This window comes from Chrysoperla carnea, chromosome 2 (assembly GCF_905475395.1).
Source record: "Chrysoperla carnea chromosome 2, inChrCarn1.1, whole genome shotgun sequence".
In the NCBI taxonomy this organism is placed as follows: Eukaryota; Metazoa; Arthropoda; class Insecta; order Neuroptera; family Chrysopidae; genus Chrysoperla; species Chrysoperla carnea.
In genome coordinates, this window is record NC_058338.1 from 87,489,601 (window position 1) to 87,504,675 (window position 15,075).

General features: G+C 30.5%; 1 protein-coding gene across 1 annotated transcript; it reads left to right on the forward strand.

The window, feature by feature from the left end:
* The first annotated feature begins 1,391 nt into the window (after positions 1 to 1,391).
* LOC123293017 (probable multidrug resistance-associated protein lethal(2)03659) lies at positions 1,392 to 12,662 on the forward strand. Its single transcript, XM_044873733.1, has 16 exons — positions 1,392 to 1,465; positions 2,910 to 3,111; positions 3,910 to 4,135; positions 5,371 to 5,527; positions 5,629 to 5,878; positions 5,948 to 6,412; positions 6,515 to 6,781; positions 7,072 to 7,212; positions 7,792 to 7,982; positions 8,677 to 9,005; positions 9,992 to 10,222; positions 10,282 to 10,512; positions 11,201 to 11,502; positions 11,832 to 12,077; positions 12,141 to 12,301; positions 12,365 to 12,662. Exons 1-16 carry the CDS (start codon positions 1,392 to 1,394, stop codon positions 12,636 to 12,638), a joined length of 3,747 nt encoding a protein of 1,248 aa, XP_044729668.1. The 3' UTR covers positions 12,639 to 12,662.
* The last annotated feature ends 2,413 nt before the right edge of the window (positions 12,663 to 15,075 follow it).

Sequence of the window (15,075 nt, forward strand, 5' to 3'; positions counted from 1 at the left end):
TGTTTCAAACTAAAACAGTTATTTTGTGGCTGATTCTGGAGATATTTCAAAGAATATTCATCTAATCGTCAAATGTTAGTTGAACGTTTTTGTTTTTTTTGGACTCTTTTTACTCTTAAAAATTCAACCAAAATCTGATAGTTATTGGAGATGAATCGATATGTATGTGAGGTATATGACCATGAAACTGCTCCTGGGTATATCGCCATTCGTATATGATTAAGATAAAATAAAAAAATTCATAAAAAAATTGATGATACTTGGTATATAAATATCTAAAATCCGGTTCATTTAACAATCAAATGAGTAATTTATGAGATATTGCCTTGTAACTAGTTCAAAAGTTATTATTTCGAAGCGATTCGGGAAATATCGAAAAATACTCAACTAATCGTCTAATGAGCTGGATTTTTTGTTATAATTACTGTTAAAATCCATAGACACGAAAACTTGTTGAATTTTGTGATTGAGCGATAAATTTCGGAGAACTGAATAAAATGGCTCCGGGATATCGCTTTTTGTATATGACTTTTTTTAAAATTATAAGTCTTATCATAAAATTGACCAGTTTTTTGTATTTTCTAGATCAAAAATGATTTGTATCCAAATCGTAGACAAAAATAGTTTCTAATTGTTTACAATTTTCTTAAGTGGTATCCCAAACAAATCGAAAAATCTAAAAAATATTATTGTTTCGGAATTAGCTAATCGTTCAATGAGTTGGATTTCAGTTTTTTTCACAAATTTCTAAGCTATCGAATTAAATTGCTCTGGGATATCTTCGCTCTTTTAATATGATTTTGTCCTACATCCCCGAAATTATACGCCTTATCATAAAATAGACCCAATTTTTGTATTTTCTTCTAGGTCAATATTTCCATAGGAATTGATTTTTATAAAAATCGTGGACTAAATTGTTCCTCGTTTTCTTACAATTTTCTTAAGGATTACATACCTCTTTGAAAAGAATCGACCACATAAATATTTTTTTCAGAATTTGATGCAGGTTGGTAAAGAAGGTAATTTTGATCAAAAATATAATAAAATTTTGTTAATTTAACGATGAGGTATTTCTCGAACAATAACCAGTCGGAAATTTTTCCTAAAGAATGCTTATTTATGTACTCCTCTAATAAAAAGCTGCAAAGATTAAGTTGCGCAGTTCGGTTTTATAAAAAGTGATATAAAATGTATTTAATTTTGAAATCAAAAGCACACACACGCGTTTTATGTTAAATGAAATGATTAGCGTAAGAATGCTATTTGGTGGTTCTATACGTAAATGAAACGAAATACTTGTATATTTAATTTTAAATAAATCAAATTTGTATTTTTATAAAATATTATTAAATAAAAGTGAGAGCGCCCAATTTATAAATACCTAATTAAAAATGGATTTTAGTAAAAAATATAATAATCCAAATCCAGTTGTAAAAGCGAATATACTGTCAAAATTATTTTTCTTGTAAGTAACAAATTTTATTGTTAAGAGATTATTGAAGTTGATTCTTCTATTTTTACCCGACTGCACGACGCAAAGGAGCGTCCATGTCATTATCAGTCTATACATGTATGTATGTACGTGTGTTCCTTAGACACCAACTACTAGAGACCAAATGATTCATACGTCAATCGATTTGTTTTAAACTTGCGAGTGGTATTGAAAATATGGCAGTAATGAAAATTCAATATGGCGACCCCCAGAAACCTTATTGTGAACAAGAAAAAAATGAAAGACGCAAACTATGTCTATAAGGGCTATCATTGAATAGATGTTTGAAAATTCGAACTAAACTTTCTATTCAGCTTTTATTTAACGCAATCGTGTTTTTTGATTTGTTAAATTAATTTTTGTATTATTGTACTCTGATTATGCTTGCCAAATACTACATTGAGATTACATTTTGGGGCGCTTATCAAATTTTTGTCGGGCAATAACTTCCGTCGATTTTATTTACAGATGGCAGATACCCTTATTTTGCAAAGGGTTGAAAAAAGATTTGAGTGTTCAAGATATATACAGCACCAAAAATGAGGATTTATCAGAGCCCTTAGGAGATATGTTAGAAAGGTAACTTTTTAGATATAATGGAGGTTTATGTCCATTATGCGAGATACTGATATTAGCTAAAGTTAAAATAAGTTATCTATTTAAATTGATTTCTATAAAAATCGAAAGAAAAAAAAAATGGTTCTACTGAAAATCACCAACCTTTTGAAAGATCTTTGGCTAACGCCCAGGGTTATTGTAGAGTTAGAGATACTGGAACCATGTAAGGCCTACTTAACTTCAAAACTGATTCTCTACATTAATTTTTACTTGTTTCACTAGTAATATAAATTTTATAAACTTGTTATATTTAAGGTAGTACGAGCATCAAGGCAAATTTAGATTTTAATTTAAATTATGTTTCAGAAATTGGAATAAAGAATTAAAAAAAGCAAAATTACAAAATAGAAAACCAAAATTTATTAAAGCAATAAAGACTACATTTTGGAAATCAGTCTCATTGTGGGGTTTTGGATTGCTTATACAAGCTAGTATATTAAAGTACACTATAATTTTGTATATGAATTTCATTCTCGCAACTTACTTGATTGCCGGGAGAAGCTTTTACCTTATTGTCTAAGCTTTTATTTTTGCTTTTCAGACTTTACAGGGATATTCATTTAAGTGTTTCGTTTTGTTCGTCTATGTAGCGTAAGGTACTGTTTTCTAATCTATTGGATTTCAAATAATTTCAAATTATGTCGTTAAATGTCGGTGTTTTCTTTCATTAATTTTTTGGGTTTAAACGTATGTGAATGTTATATAATATTTTTTTTCTATCTATTACATTTTGTTCCAAGTCGTATTGTTTTTAATATATTTTTGTCATTTGAAAATAATAAAACGAATTTTTCTGTAGAATATTAGTACCAATTTATTTGGCCAACTTGTTACGATATTTTAACGACACTAATAGAGACAAGGATGAAGCGTATTTGATTGCAACAAAATTGCTTTTAGTTCAATTTGTAAATGCTATATTTTTTTCTTTTTACAATCAAGGAATGAATCTAATCGGCATGCAAATCCGAGTAGCATGTTGTTCGCTTATGTACCGTAAGGTAGATATTTGTTATATATTTTTTTCATTTTTAGATTATTACTTTTGGCAACGATAGAGTAGAGTAAGTTTACCTAAGGGCTAGTTTATATAGCCCTTAGCAGACTTACCTACTCTACTTCCGTAGCGAAAGAGCAAGAAAAAGAAAGTCATAGATAGATAAGAGTATATAGGTCGCAGTCAACTAGCTTAATCAGCTGTTCAATTAACAGCCTACTTTTTGTTAACTAAACGGAGCTCAAATGGCCACTCTATTGTATGAATGGCCGAAGCATCAGTTTAGCCAGTTCATTAAAAGTTGTATTGAACGTTACGGCTTATTATAATTATTGCCGCTAGCTGAAAAGGCTAGGTTGTTAATTTAACGGCTAATTAATGTAGTTGGCTGCGACGAATACGTGTAACAAGGGAAATTAAAAAAACCCCGACAACCCGACAAATACGATTTTCGCTTTAGCTCTCTCCAAACTAAATCGATTTTCTTGGAACACAGTTAAGAACTCTCTCGACAGACAGGCATATGGCGGTCAAATATTGAGACATAATATTCTATCTATTCATAACTTTCTATCTATTTTCAATTTATTGTTATGCAGCTTAATTATTCTGCGAATTCAAATAAAATGACTGTGAAAAATACGGAAGAACAGCTTCATATTAATGGCTCGAAAATGAGAAAGATAGAGGAGGGTGTATTGAAATTTCTAAGATACTTTTGGGATTTATGACATCTTTTTCTAGTTTTTCTGCTGCGTTAATTAGTCATTTCATTTTAATAAATTTTTTTTTCTTCATTTAGATGTTACGATTGAGTCATACTAGTCTTGGACAAACGTCTATTGGGAACATTATAAACTTAATGTCAAACGATGTAAATCGTTTTGATCTAGCAGTTATGCATTTGCATTATATTTGGTTAATGCCAATTCAAGCTGTGATATTAACATATTTTACGTATAATGCGTGTGGATTAGCAGCATTTGCAGGTGTTGCTGTTATTGCAGCACAAGCAGTTCCTTTGCAAGGTAATTAATTACTGAACCGTTCGAAATATAATTTTAGAAACTGTAAAAAATAACCGTATTGAAGCATTTATCTTTACTTAGCTTTGCTAATAGACAAAGTAATTTGATTTTTCCTATCCGATTCTTTACAAGCTGAAGTTAAAACAAAAATGTTCTTGAGGCACTTTGAAACTTACACCATTTTAAAGTCTAATATTCAAGTATACGATTTATCATCGCCTGGCATGGTTTGTTGGGGGCTTTAATAGCCTGGTAGGTGAATTTAATTTGCAATTTTTCCTATGCAAAAAATGTTCTTGAGGCACTTTGAAACTTACACCATTTTAAAGTCTTATCTTCAATTATACGAGTTATCATCGCCTGACATGATTTGGTGGGGGCTTAAATAGTCTGGCAGATTGAAGTTTTTTGATAATGGATCGATTTTGATCTATCATGGCACATTTTTTTCGTAATTGCACTTAAGAAAAGCTCCTAAAATTAGTTGGTGACCCTTCCCTACTCCCTTTTTCGGGAATTCGACTTATATGCAACAAAACTCCCGAAACGTTTTTAAAATAATAAATGAGGATGAAAATACCAACACGGGGTCTTTTGGGACCGCTGAATTTGAATCTGACTATAAAAAAGAAAATTTCAAATGTCGGCCGGAAAATTCAATTTTCAGCTACTATATTAAAAAAGGCACACACATTCGCAAGTTATCAACTTGATTATTTTCAATGTGCCTCAGGTATTTACTCAAAAAAACCATTGAGCTCTCTGGCTATTAAGTACATATATAAGAAGGGCGGCCACGAAGCCGCAAAGTTTTACGTCAATTATTTAAACATTTTTTTTTTAGTTTACGATGAAAGCGAAAATTTCAGAAAATTTTTTGAACAAACAATTGTCTTACATGTTGAAAAATTAACAAGTATTCAGAATACTTACACCATAATTTTTTCAAATTTTTAAATTAGTATTTAATACCTTATTGGTGTGAGATACTCGTTTAAGATGCAATATAACAACAATCTAAAAATGACGCAAAAAGACGTACTTTCAGCGTTAGATTAAAATTATGAATAATGGAGATAGACTTTTTGCTAAGATTTTTCTCCACATTTCAGAAAACTATTTGAAACAAAATTTATTGGCAAAATAAAATTATTAATATTATCTTTTCGGTATCCACATTTTATATATCTATGACCTAAAAATACCATTAATTTTTGTGCGTTTTATTTATTTAGGTTACTTATCGAAAAAAAATGCACAAATGCGTGGTCCAATTGCTCAACGTACTGATGAAAGAGTGCGGCTTATGAATGAAATTATTAGTGGAATTCAAGTGATCAAAATGTATGCTTGGGAAAAACCATTTGAACTGTTAGTACAACAGGCTAGAAAGTAAGTACACTTTTATAGTAAATTAGCTTGAAAAGTAGATAAATGACTGCTTTTTTGTAAAATTTTTTTTAGAAATTTTAAATATTTTTTTCTTTTTGTAGAGCTGAAATCGATTTATTATTAATTACGTCGTACTTTCAAGGGTTTTCTTTTGCATTAATGGTGTATACAGAACGATTATCTTTATATGTTACCATTGTTGCCTTCGTTTTATTGGGAAATAATTTAACTGGGGATGTAGTCTTCTCCTTGGCTCAATTCTTTCATTTGCTTCAAGCGTATGTTGCCATATTTTTTCCCACAGCATGTTTTTTTGGTGGTGAAGCTTTAATTTCTATAAAACGTATTCAAGTATGTTGTCTAACATTTAGAAACTTTGTAGGTTTACTTAATTTTTTAACTATTCTTTTTGTATTGTAGGAATTTCTGCTTCAAGAAGAAAATACAGATATAAAATATATTGAATCATCTCCGAACGATTTAAGAGATAATAAAAAAAATGATGATGCAGACATCGAAAGCGTTAAGGAATCCATTGACGAAAAACTTGGTGGGGTAAAATTAAAAAATGTTAATGCATCGTGGGTCGACACACAAATTGAATCAACATTAACTGATATTACATTTCAATTAAAACCAGGACAAGTATGTGCTATTATTGGAACCGTTGGTTCTGGTAAAAGTTCTATTCTTCAATTACTCCTAAAAGAACTTTCTATTACTTGTGGAACGCGAGAAGTTCATGGAAAAATATCGTTTTGTTCACAAGAACCATGGCTGTTCCAAGGTAGCGTTCGCAATAATATTCTATTTGGATTACCGTTCGATGATATTCGATATCGAAGTGTGGTTGATGTTTGTGCATTAAATAAAGATTTTGAACAGGTAGAAACATTTTTAATGAGAGCTCCTTCATAAACTTTATGGAAAATTATTATCACGTGCCCTTTCCATTATTTAATTTAATAATTTATTTTATATTTTTAGTTTCCACACGATGACAAAACATTGGTTGGAGATCATGGTTCTTCGTTAAGTGGAGGACAAAGGGCTCGAGTAAATTTAGCACGAGCTGTTTATCGTAAAGCGGACATTTATTTATTTGATGACCCATTAAGTGCCGTCGATACTCACGTTGGAAAACATTTATTCGAGAATTGTATACAAAAATATTTAAAAAATAAAACAAGAGTTTTAGTAACGCACCAACTACAATACATTGAAACTGCCGATTTGATCATCGTGTTAAATAATGTAAAATAAAGGATTTTTGTACTTAGGTACCCTGGTGGAAAAAATATTTGAAGAAATAATAAGTTTTAATATGTCTTAGAAACTCTAAAAAAGTCTTAGCACTTATAACTCTGAATTACTCGCAACGTTTTTGGACTGTCTAATTCAGACTTGACGTTGAGAAATTCGAGTTATTCAGATTTGGTAATACTTTTTCAGAGTTTCTAAGACTTATTAAGACTTATTATTTCTTAAAATATTTTTCCACCGGGGTAGTTTGGCAAATTTTTGATAATAAACGTCAATTTTAGGGTCGTATTGAGAAAATGGGAACTTGGAGCGAAATATCTAAAGATGCATCTATTTTAGAAGAAATTCAAAGGTCAAGTGAAGAAACTGAGAAACTGACTGGAGAAGTTAAAGAGGAAGAATGCTCAGCAGCTTCAGATCAAGTAAGTAAACAAAAATTAGTAATCGACGACTCATGTGACATGTTAGACCGTTATTATACTTACGGGTGAAATGTCGAGTGGCATAAATTCATATTCAGTAAAGTTCTTAATCTTTCTAATTTAAACAATTTCGTTGGTGATTTGGAAGCTCTCTGGGTCTATCCTTTACAATTCGTTTTTTACGTGTGCAAAGAAAAAGGGGATAGAGAGAAAATAAATAGTCTAACGCAGTAGGCAATCGAAATATTAAGCAGCTAGGTGACGACTAGTTGTGAACGTTAAGCCAAGCGTGGAAAAGGCTGTTTTATCGATTTGGGACTCAAAATATGCCTGACTTTTCCGAAAAGAATTTCTGGTTGCCAAGTAAGACAAGGCTCTTAGTCTATTAAAAATTCTAAATTAATTGAACCTGATTATATAATAAATCTATACATCTTAGTTTATTTTATTTAAATTTGTTTAAAAGCGGAGAAAAGTGTCTATGAAGTCTAAAATCACGTTTAAAAGCGAAATGATTATATATGTTATTCAATTTTTATTTAAAATGAGGAAGGAAATTAACAATCATCCAAATTTTAGGATGTTATTAATGACGATGAAGATGAAGCCCAAGAAACGCAAGAATTTATGGAGAAAGGTTTGGTACGCCGTAGTGTTTTTTGGAAATATTTACGAGCACGTGGGAGCCTTTGTTTTCTCATATATTTAATAGTTTTGCTCTTAATCGGACAAATTGCGAGCAATTGTTCTGATTTTTGGGTTGCAATATGGTTAGTTTGATTTGTGTTAATTTAAAAATATTTACGATTTCAGAATTTTAGTGATTCTCAATGAACCACCAGTGACCGATTAGACAAGATATGACGAACCTTTATGTATCAACGTGCCTTTTTTCTAAAATAATTTGACTTCGTAATTATTGGGATTGGCAATAATTTCTTCCTACATTTCCGAGCAGTTTTAAGATTCTTTTATTTTGTTTCTAGATCGAGGAGTATTGATGCGCCGAATTATGTTACTTTTATTATCGAAATCATCAAAAAGTGAGGATGCGCATGCTAACTAAGCTTACTTCAAAAAAATCTCCCTCTTGGAGAGGCTTATTATGACCACAATTATTGCCATTATATTTAAGCATAGATTAGGCCTGTTTATTTTTGCTTTTCATTGCAATTGAAATTAATTCCTTTTGCTATGGTTCGCTTTTTACGGAGTTGTTCTAGATGTAGCTACATTAAGAAATGCGCACGTGTTAGTAGGATCACTTGCGTTAGTGCGTAGTATAATACTTCATAGTGAACTTGGTGATCGGTGGCGTGCCTAAAATATTGTGTCACGTGCTATTGGTTCTACTCAAATCATGCGCTTACGGGAGAGTAAATGACGAAAATATAATTCTGCTGGTTAATGGCAATTAGACCAATTTTTTAATATTTGTTTAAGAAATAAATAATTTGTGTTTAGGACAAACAATGAAAATATTAGACGGAGCTTTTTTGAATTAATTGGTGACAACACAACAAGCTCTACGCCTATAAATGTAACAACTGTGATAAATTCTACAATTGTAGCAAATGATACACTTTTAAGTAAATATGCAGACTATGTTATAATTCAACAAGAATACAGCATCTATATTTACAGCATTTGTATAGCTTTAAGTGTATTCTTTTTGACGTACAGTCGATTAGTTTTCTTTAAGCTATGTATGAATAATTCTATTGGTTTGCATGATATCATGTTTAATAATATTTTACAATCAACGATGAGATTCTTTGATACAAACCCAACAGGTAAGTTTAAAAGTTTTTAGAGGAGAAATATGAAATTCTGAGCTCTTTTGGTCATTTCTTTAAAATATTTGTTCGAGAACGCGGTAGTTCATAATTCGAATTTGATTTCATGTCAAAAGACAAAGCCTCTGGAACAGAAACTTATCTCTACGACTTTTTTTCGAAAGCACTGCTCATATGGGAACGATGACGTCATATTTAAGCTATCGGTGTGAAAAAACGCAGCAGGGATTTTTTCGTACACTATGACCACTTGATTGCATTAATAATTATTTAAGAATAGGGGATCGGAGTAAATTTTATATATCACTTCATATAAAGACTTCTCACTTTACGAATAGAAAAGTGAAGCTGGTTTTTAAAAATCTTTACTAGTATGCAGGATCGTTTAAAATTCCTAATTAAACAAAGGGGAAGATACTCACTGGGGACGTCATACCTGGGTATCGTCATAGCGATTACATAAAAACTTTGTTTTGCTAAAAGAAGATGGACAACCTTTGAATGCAATCTTTGATTGCGTATAACTTCTTCGTTTTTTAATCAATTTTAATTACACTGTCAAATTTTGTCATGGTATCAAATATAGTTTTACATTTTTATGGGAAATATGGCTAATTCGACATCAGAGTTACCCCTTATTCAGCAAAAATGAACTAAGTATAGGTATTGAAAGGCATAAATACTTAGGTTCGGCATGTTCGAGGTCGCTCATCGGGGCATTATTTTTGTCGCAAAAAATATTTTATTGTTTAATAATTATTAATGTTATCAAGTGATCAAGCGCAGCGTTTTTGAAAAAAGTCGTAGAGAAAAGTTTGGTGGACTCGCCAAAAGGAAGCCATTTACGAAATTTCAAGTATGTATTAATCACTTTACAAAGCACTCTTTCTGTCCCATGGTCAAACATTTATGTGGTTTCACAATAACTTTTTAACATTTGTACAGACAGGAATAATAAATTATTTCATTTTTATTGCTCGTAGGTCGTATTTTAAATCGATTTTCAAAAGATATGGGAGTTGTCGACGAACATTTACCAAGATCATTGTTATTTACGCTTCAAGTATTTTTAGTAATGGCAGGAATTATTTTTATGGTTTGTATTGTTAATCCGACTATGGTTTTAGCGACTTTTGTTATGGGTATCTTATTTTATGTTTTGTACTATATTTATATAAACACTGCACAAGATTTGAAACGAATTGAAGGAATAAGTAAGAATCATAGCTTTTCTTCTTTCCTTACTGCATTTTTGATCCTAATTGTTCTTCAGCACGTAGTCCAGTATTTTCCCATGTAAGTGCATCGCTGGATGGTATTACAACAATACGATCTTGTGGCGGACAAAGTATTTTAGCTAAAGAATTTGACAACCAACAAGACGTTCACACTGCTGCCTCGTATTTAACAGTCGCTACAGGTACAGCATTCGGTTGTTGGTTGGATTGTGTTAGTGTTTCATTTTTAACTGCACTAATATTTAGTTTCATTTTAATGGATGATGGTAAGTGGGATACATATTTATTATTGAAAGCATGAATGTGTCAGGAACTGCCTACACTGTACGTGGTACTTGTAGGCTGTAGGGTAACCTTAACATTTTAAAAATATATTAAAAAAATTGTAAAAAAAAAATTCGAAATACAAGCCGACCGATTTGAAAAAAAATTTTTTTAAAAATTCGCAATAAATAAAGAAGTAGCTATCGTCTGGACTACAGCAAAAAAAAATTCACTTAATGGTGTAGAAATAAAAAAAATAATTTGTTTTGACCTCCTCTTTTGACCTTTTCAAATTTTTTTAAAATACTCAAAATTAAAATTTTTAAAAATCCAAGGTTTAGACGATAAAGAAATTTATTAAGAAGATTTCCTCCAAATTTCAAAAAAATCGATCGAGTAGAACTTGTATATCATGTTAACCACCTCGAAAAATGTAGTTTCAAGGAAAACGCGTTTTTATCTTGTGAGGCAATTTCGACAGAGCAACTCGGATAATAATATTTCTCACTTTGGATTAATCGGCGATCCCAGATCCGTCCATTGCACAAAACTAAAAATCGATTGCTTCAAATTTCTAGACCAGAATAGTGCGTAAATATAATAATTAACGTTGTTTTAGTAAAATGTCAATGATTAAATTACAGGAAGGTGTGAGCACCTATTAAAACTAAAATTTGAAACATGTTTCAGGTACAACATTTGGAGGTAATGCTGGTTTAGCCATTTCTCAAGCATTGATTTTAACCGGTATGCTTCAGCTTGGTATCCGACAAACTGCTGATGTTTTGAATAATTTAACAAGTGTTGAACGAATTTTACAATATACAAAATTAGAAAAGGAAGGTCCGTTTGAATCGGAACCAGGCAAGAAACCAGTTGCTGCCTGGCCACAAGATGGAAAAATTGAATTTAAACACACTTATTTGAGTTATAATCCTAAAGGCGAAACAGTTTTGAAAGATTTGAATTTAGAAATTAAAGCTGGTGACAAAGTAGGTTTACATTTCCTTTATACTCCATGTACTGAAGAGTATTACCAGGAGAGTTTCTTGCTCTTATTTTGAGATTAATGCCGAGCCAAAAGTTTTGAGCGAAGAGTCAATCTTTTGATTTCTCAAATATCTACAACTCACTTTTCGCAATTTCTTGATTTCTTCGACAGTGTTTTGAGAGTGTTTTCGGTGATAGCTTAAGATCTATCACCATTGTATTGTCTTTGGAACTTCTTGACCTTACCAGAATCCTTGCCAATGATTTCTTTTTAATACGTGTGTGTATTAGTTTGAGAATAATTTCTTGATATTAAATTGAATATTACTAGATTGGAATTGTGGGTCGGACGGGAGCAGGAAAATCATCTTTAGTGAAAGCTATCTTCCGCTTACCACATCTAGAAGGTGAAATTGAAATTGATAATATTGCGACAAAATCAGTGGGATTAACAGATCTACGTTCTCGAATATCAATTATCCCTCAAACTCCAGTATTATTTTCGGCAACATTAAGGGATAATTTGGATCCATTTAACAAGAGTGATGATTCAAGTTTATGGCAAGCATTGGAAGAGGTAAGCATTGGAAATATTTTGAAATAATTCTATATGGTTAATTTTATTTACTTGCATCTTTAGGTTGAACTTAAAGATTTAGGAGAAAGTCTGGATTATAAAGTAAACGAAGGTGGTTCCAACTTCAGTGCTGGCCAACGGCAACTTTTATGTTTGGCCCGAGCTATTGTTCGGAATAATAAAATTCTTATTTTGGATGAAGCTACAGCGAACGTTGATCTTAAGTAACTATTATATATAATGCTCGATAAAACTAAATGCTATCTTGTTTTATATCTTCTTTACAGAACTGATTCGTTAATTCAAACTACAATTCGAAAGAAGTTCGTGGATTGTACGGTATTAACAATTGCCCATCGATTAAATACAATTATGGATTCAGACAAGGTGATTGTTATGGAAGCAGGACGTATGGTTGAATATGATCATCCGCATATATTGTTACAACATAATAATGGATATTTCACAAAAATGGTTGCCGAAACTGGTCAAAACATGGAAATACATTTACGCCAAGCGGCTAAAGAAGCGTTTGCAAGGAAATTTAAAAGCGAATATTAGTATTATTATAAAACAAATTTAAAGAAAAGTGTATCTTTTATTCATTGTTTTAATTTGTTTACATTTCCTCATTTCAAACAAGCATCACAAGCCTTTGCCCAGTACATGTTTAGTACAAGTAAAATTTACAAAATTTAAAAAACCCTCCAGTAATTTTTCGGGTACGGAACCCTTAACTCGTATTTGAAATGTATCTAAGAACACGCTCCATTAAATTAACTTTTTCCTTAAAGCTTTCTCCAAACTGAACCGATTTTGAGGATCAACGCCTATTTTAGTAGGATTAACACCTATGTTGTTTCGGGTACGGAACCCTAATCTCGCACTTGAAACATAGCTAAAAACAATCCTCTTTAAATTACCTTTCAAACGAAACAAGAAAAAATTCATATCGGTTCATCCGTTTAGGTGCTACAATGCCACAGACAGATACACATAGCGGTCAAACTCACTACGGGTCCTAGGTAAAATACAACTCCTAGAAACTAAATTTTTTGCAATTTTCTCTTTCATTTCTTTCTCTTGGCGAAACAGAGAAAAAAAATTTTTTTGTCGATTTCGACGGTAATCATTTTTTAGGGTACTTAGGTGCCTAATAATTCCAAAATTCGCTTTCATTAGGAAGACTTTGTCTTATATAAGATATTTTAAGAATTATTTTAAGAAAACTGAAAATCTTGCTTAATTGTTTGGGCTTAATAGAATTGTCATCTGAATGACGAAACCTTTTCTTTTGTTGGTTTATTGGTTAATTTTACAGCTAAATTTTAATTGCTTTGTAAATAATTTGGCTAGTTTTTCGCTATTTCTGAATCGTATTTATAGAAAAGTTCAATGTTTTATTACCAGATGATCAAACAATACGTATAAAAAAAAAAGAGTAATTTCCTTCAAGAGATTTTACGATGTTTAATATAGAATTTATATAACTTTACGTTTCACTCATAGATGGCTAATTATGTCCACGAAAAGTATTTCATATTTAGATTATCATACATTTTATAAGGTAGTTGAATGATTTTCCCAAAGAATGACTACTTCTTATGTTTGGAATGATTTTATGGACATAACTCTCTATTTTTTGAGGAAATAAAAATTTATTACAAAATATTTAAGGGCTACTAAAAAGCAAGAGCACTGAATATAAAAATTACTTTTAAGATGAATTTAAAATATAAAATAAGAAATTATTTTGAAAAATTAAAAGCTACTAGGATGAGACCTTCCAATTTTATTTTCCCTTTATAAATTATCATCGTAAAAAATGCTTTTTATCAGTTTGTATGATTTTGTGTTATCGATTTTAACTTTTCTGACAGTAACGCTTTCTAATTTAATAAGGAAAATTAGTAAGTTAGACACATATTTCATTTAAACTTAAATAATAAAAATCGGTTTTTTTGGATATATCGACAAATATATCTTATTAAATTTATTAATTCGTTCAACGTTTTACTGATATATCATTAAACATTTTTTTTCTATTATTAAAAAAACAATTTTGGCTATTTCTTCTAAAAAAAATTAAATTAAAAAGTTTTCAATCTACAAAATACATTTGAACCTCTAACCTAAAAACTACGAGTTAAGTACTACGATTCTTTACAGAAAAAAATATAGGTAAAAAAACTTTAAGTTTTTCATATATAGAAAGAATAGAATAGAAAGTCATTAGTGATAGTAAGGAAAATACTTTTTCATCATATATAAGGTAAAAAGTTTTCATCTAGAGGTCACTTATTGACCAGTTCATTTCGACGTCTACGTATGGAAAACTCTGCATAGATATGCGAGGTCATACATTTATGTCTGCATACACACAAAAAAAAACAACAGAATAACCTCAATTATATAAGTCTTTATTTATATATCCGTCTATAAAGTAAAACTATTAGAAAATTTGATAATGATTTTAAGTAGATATTTGAAAAAAAAATATTACGTATAATCGATAATTATTGAATAAAAAAATTGATCTTTAAAAACTATGAAATAAAATAATAAGTGAAATATGAAAAAATATTAACAAATTATACACGTCCAATTGGGACTCGAACTACAGACTTTTTGCTATTCACTAAAATGATTATTGACTAAAAATAGAAATAATAGAATAAATAGAAAAAAAAGCCGATTATAACTCGAAAAAAAAAAAATGTTATACAGGTATTTACTGTTCATCGAGGTAATAACCATTTTGCAAAGCTTTTTTTAATCAATGATCATAAGAATCAATTTATCGATTTTTTTTAAACAGTAAGTTCTACTTTTCGAAAAAGGAAGTTGCTTGCATATGGCTCTCATAAATACCTATTCACAATACATGACTAATAATAAATACAATATCAATACTATTCAAATACCTGTTCACAATTCTAGATAAATATGGTGGCTCGCAAATAAGTTGCGAGCTAAATTAATATTTTGTCTTAAATTT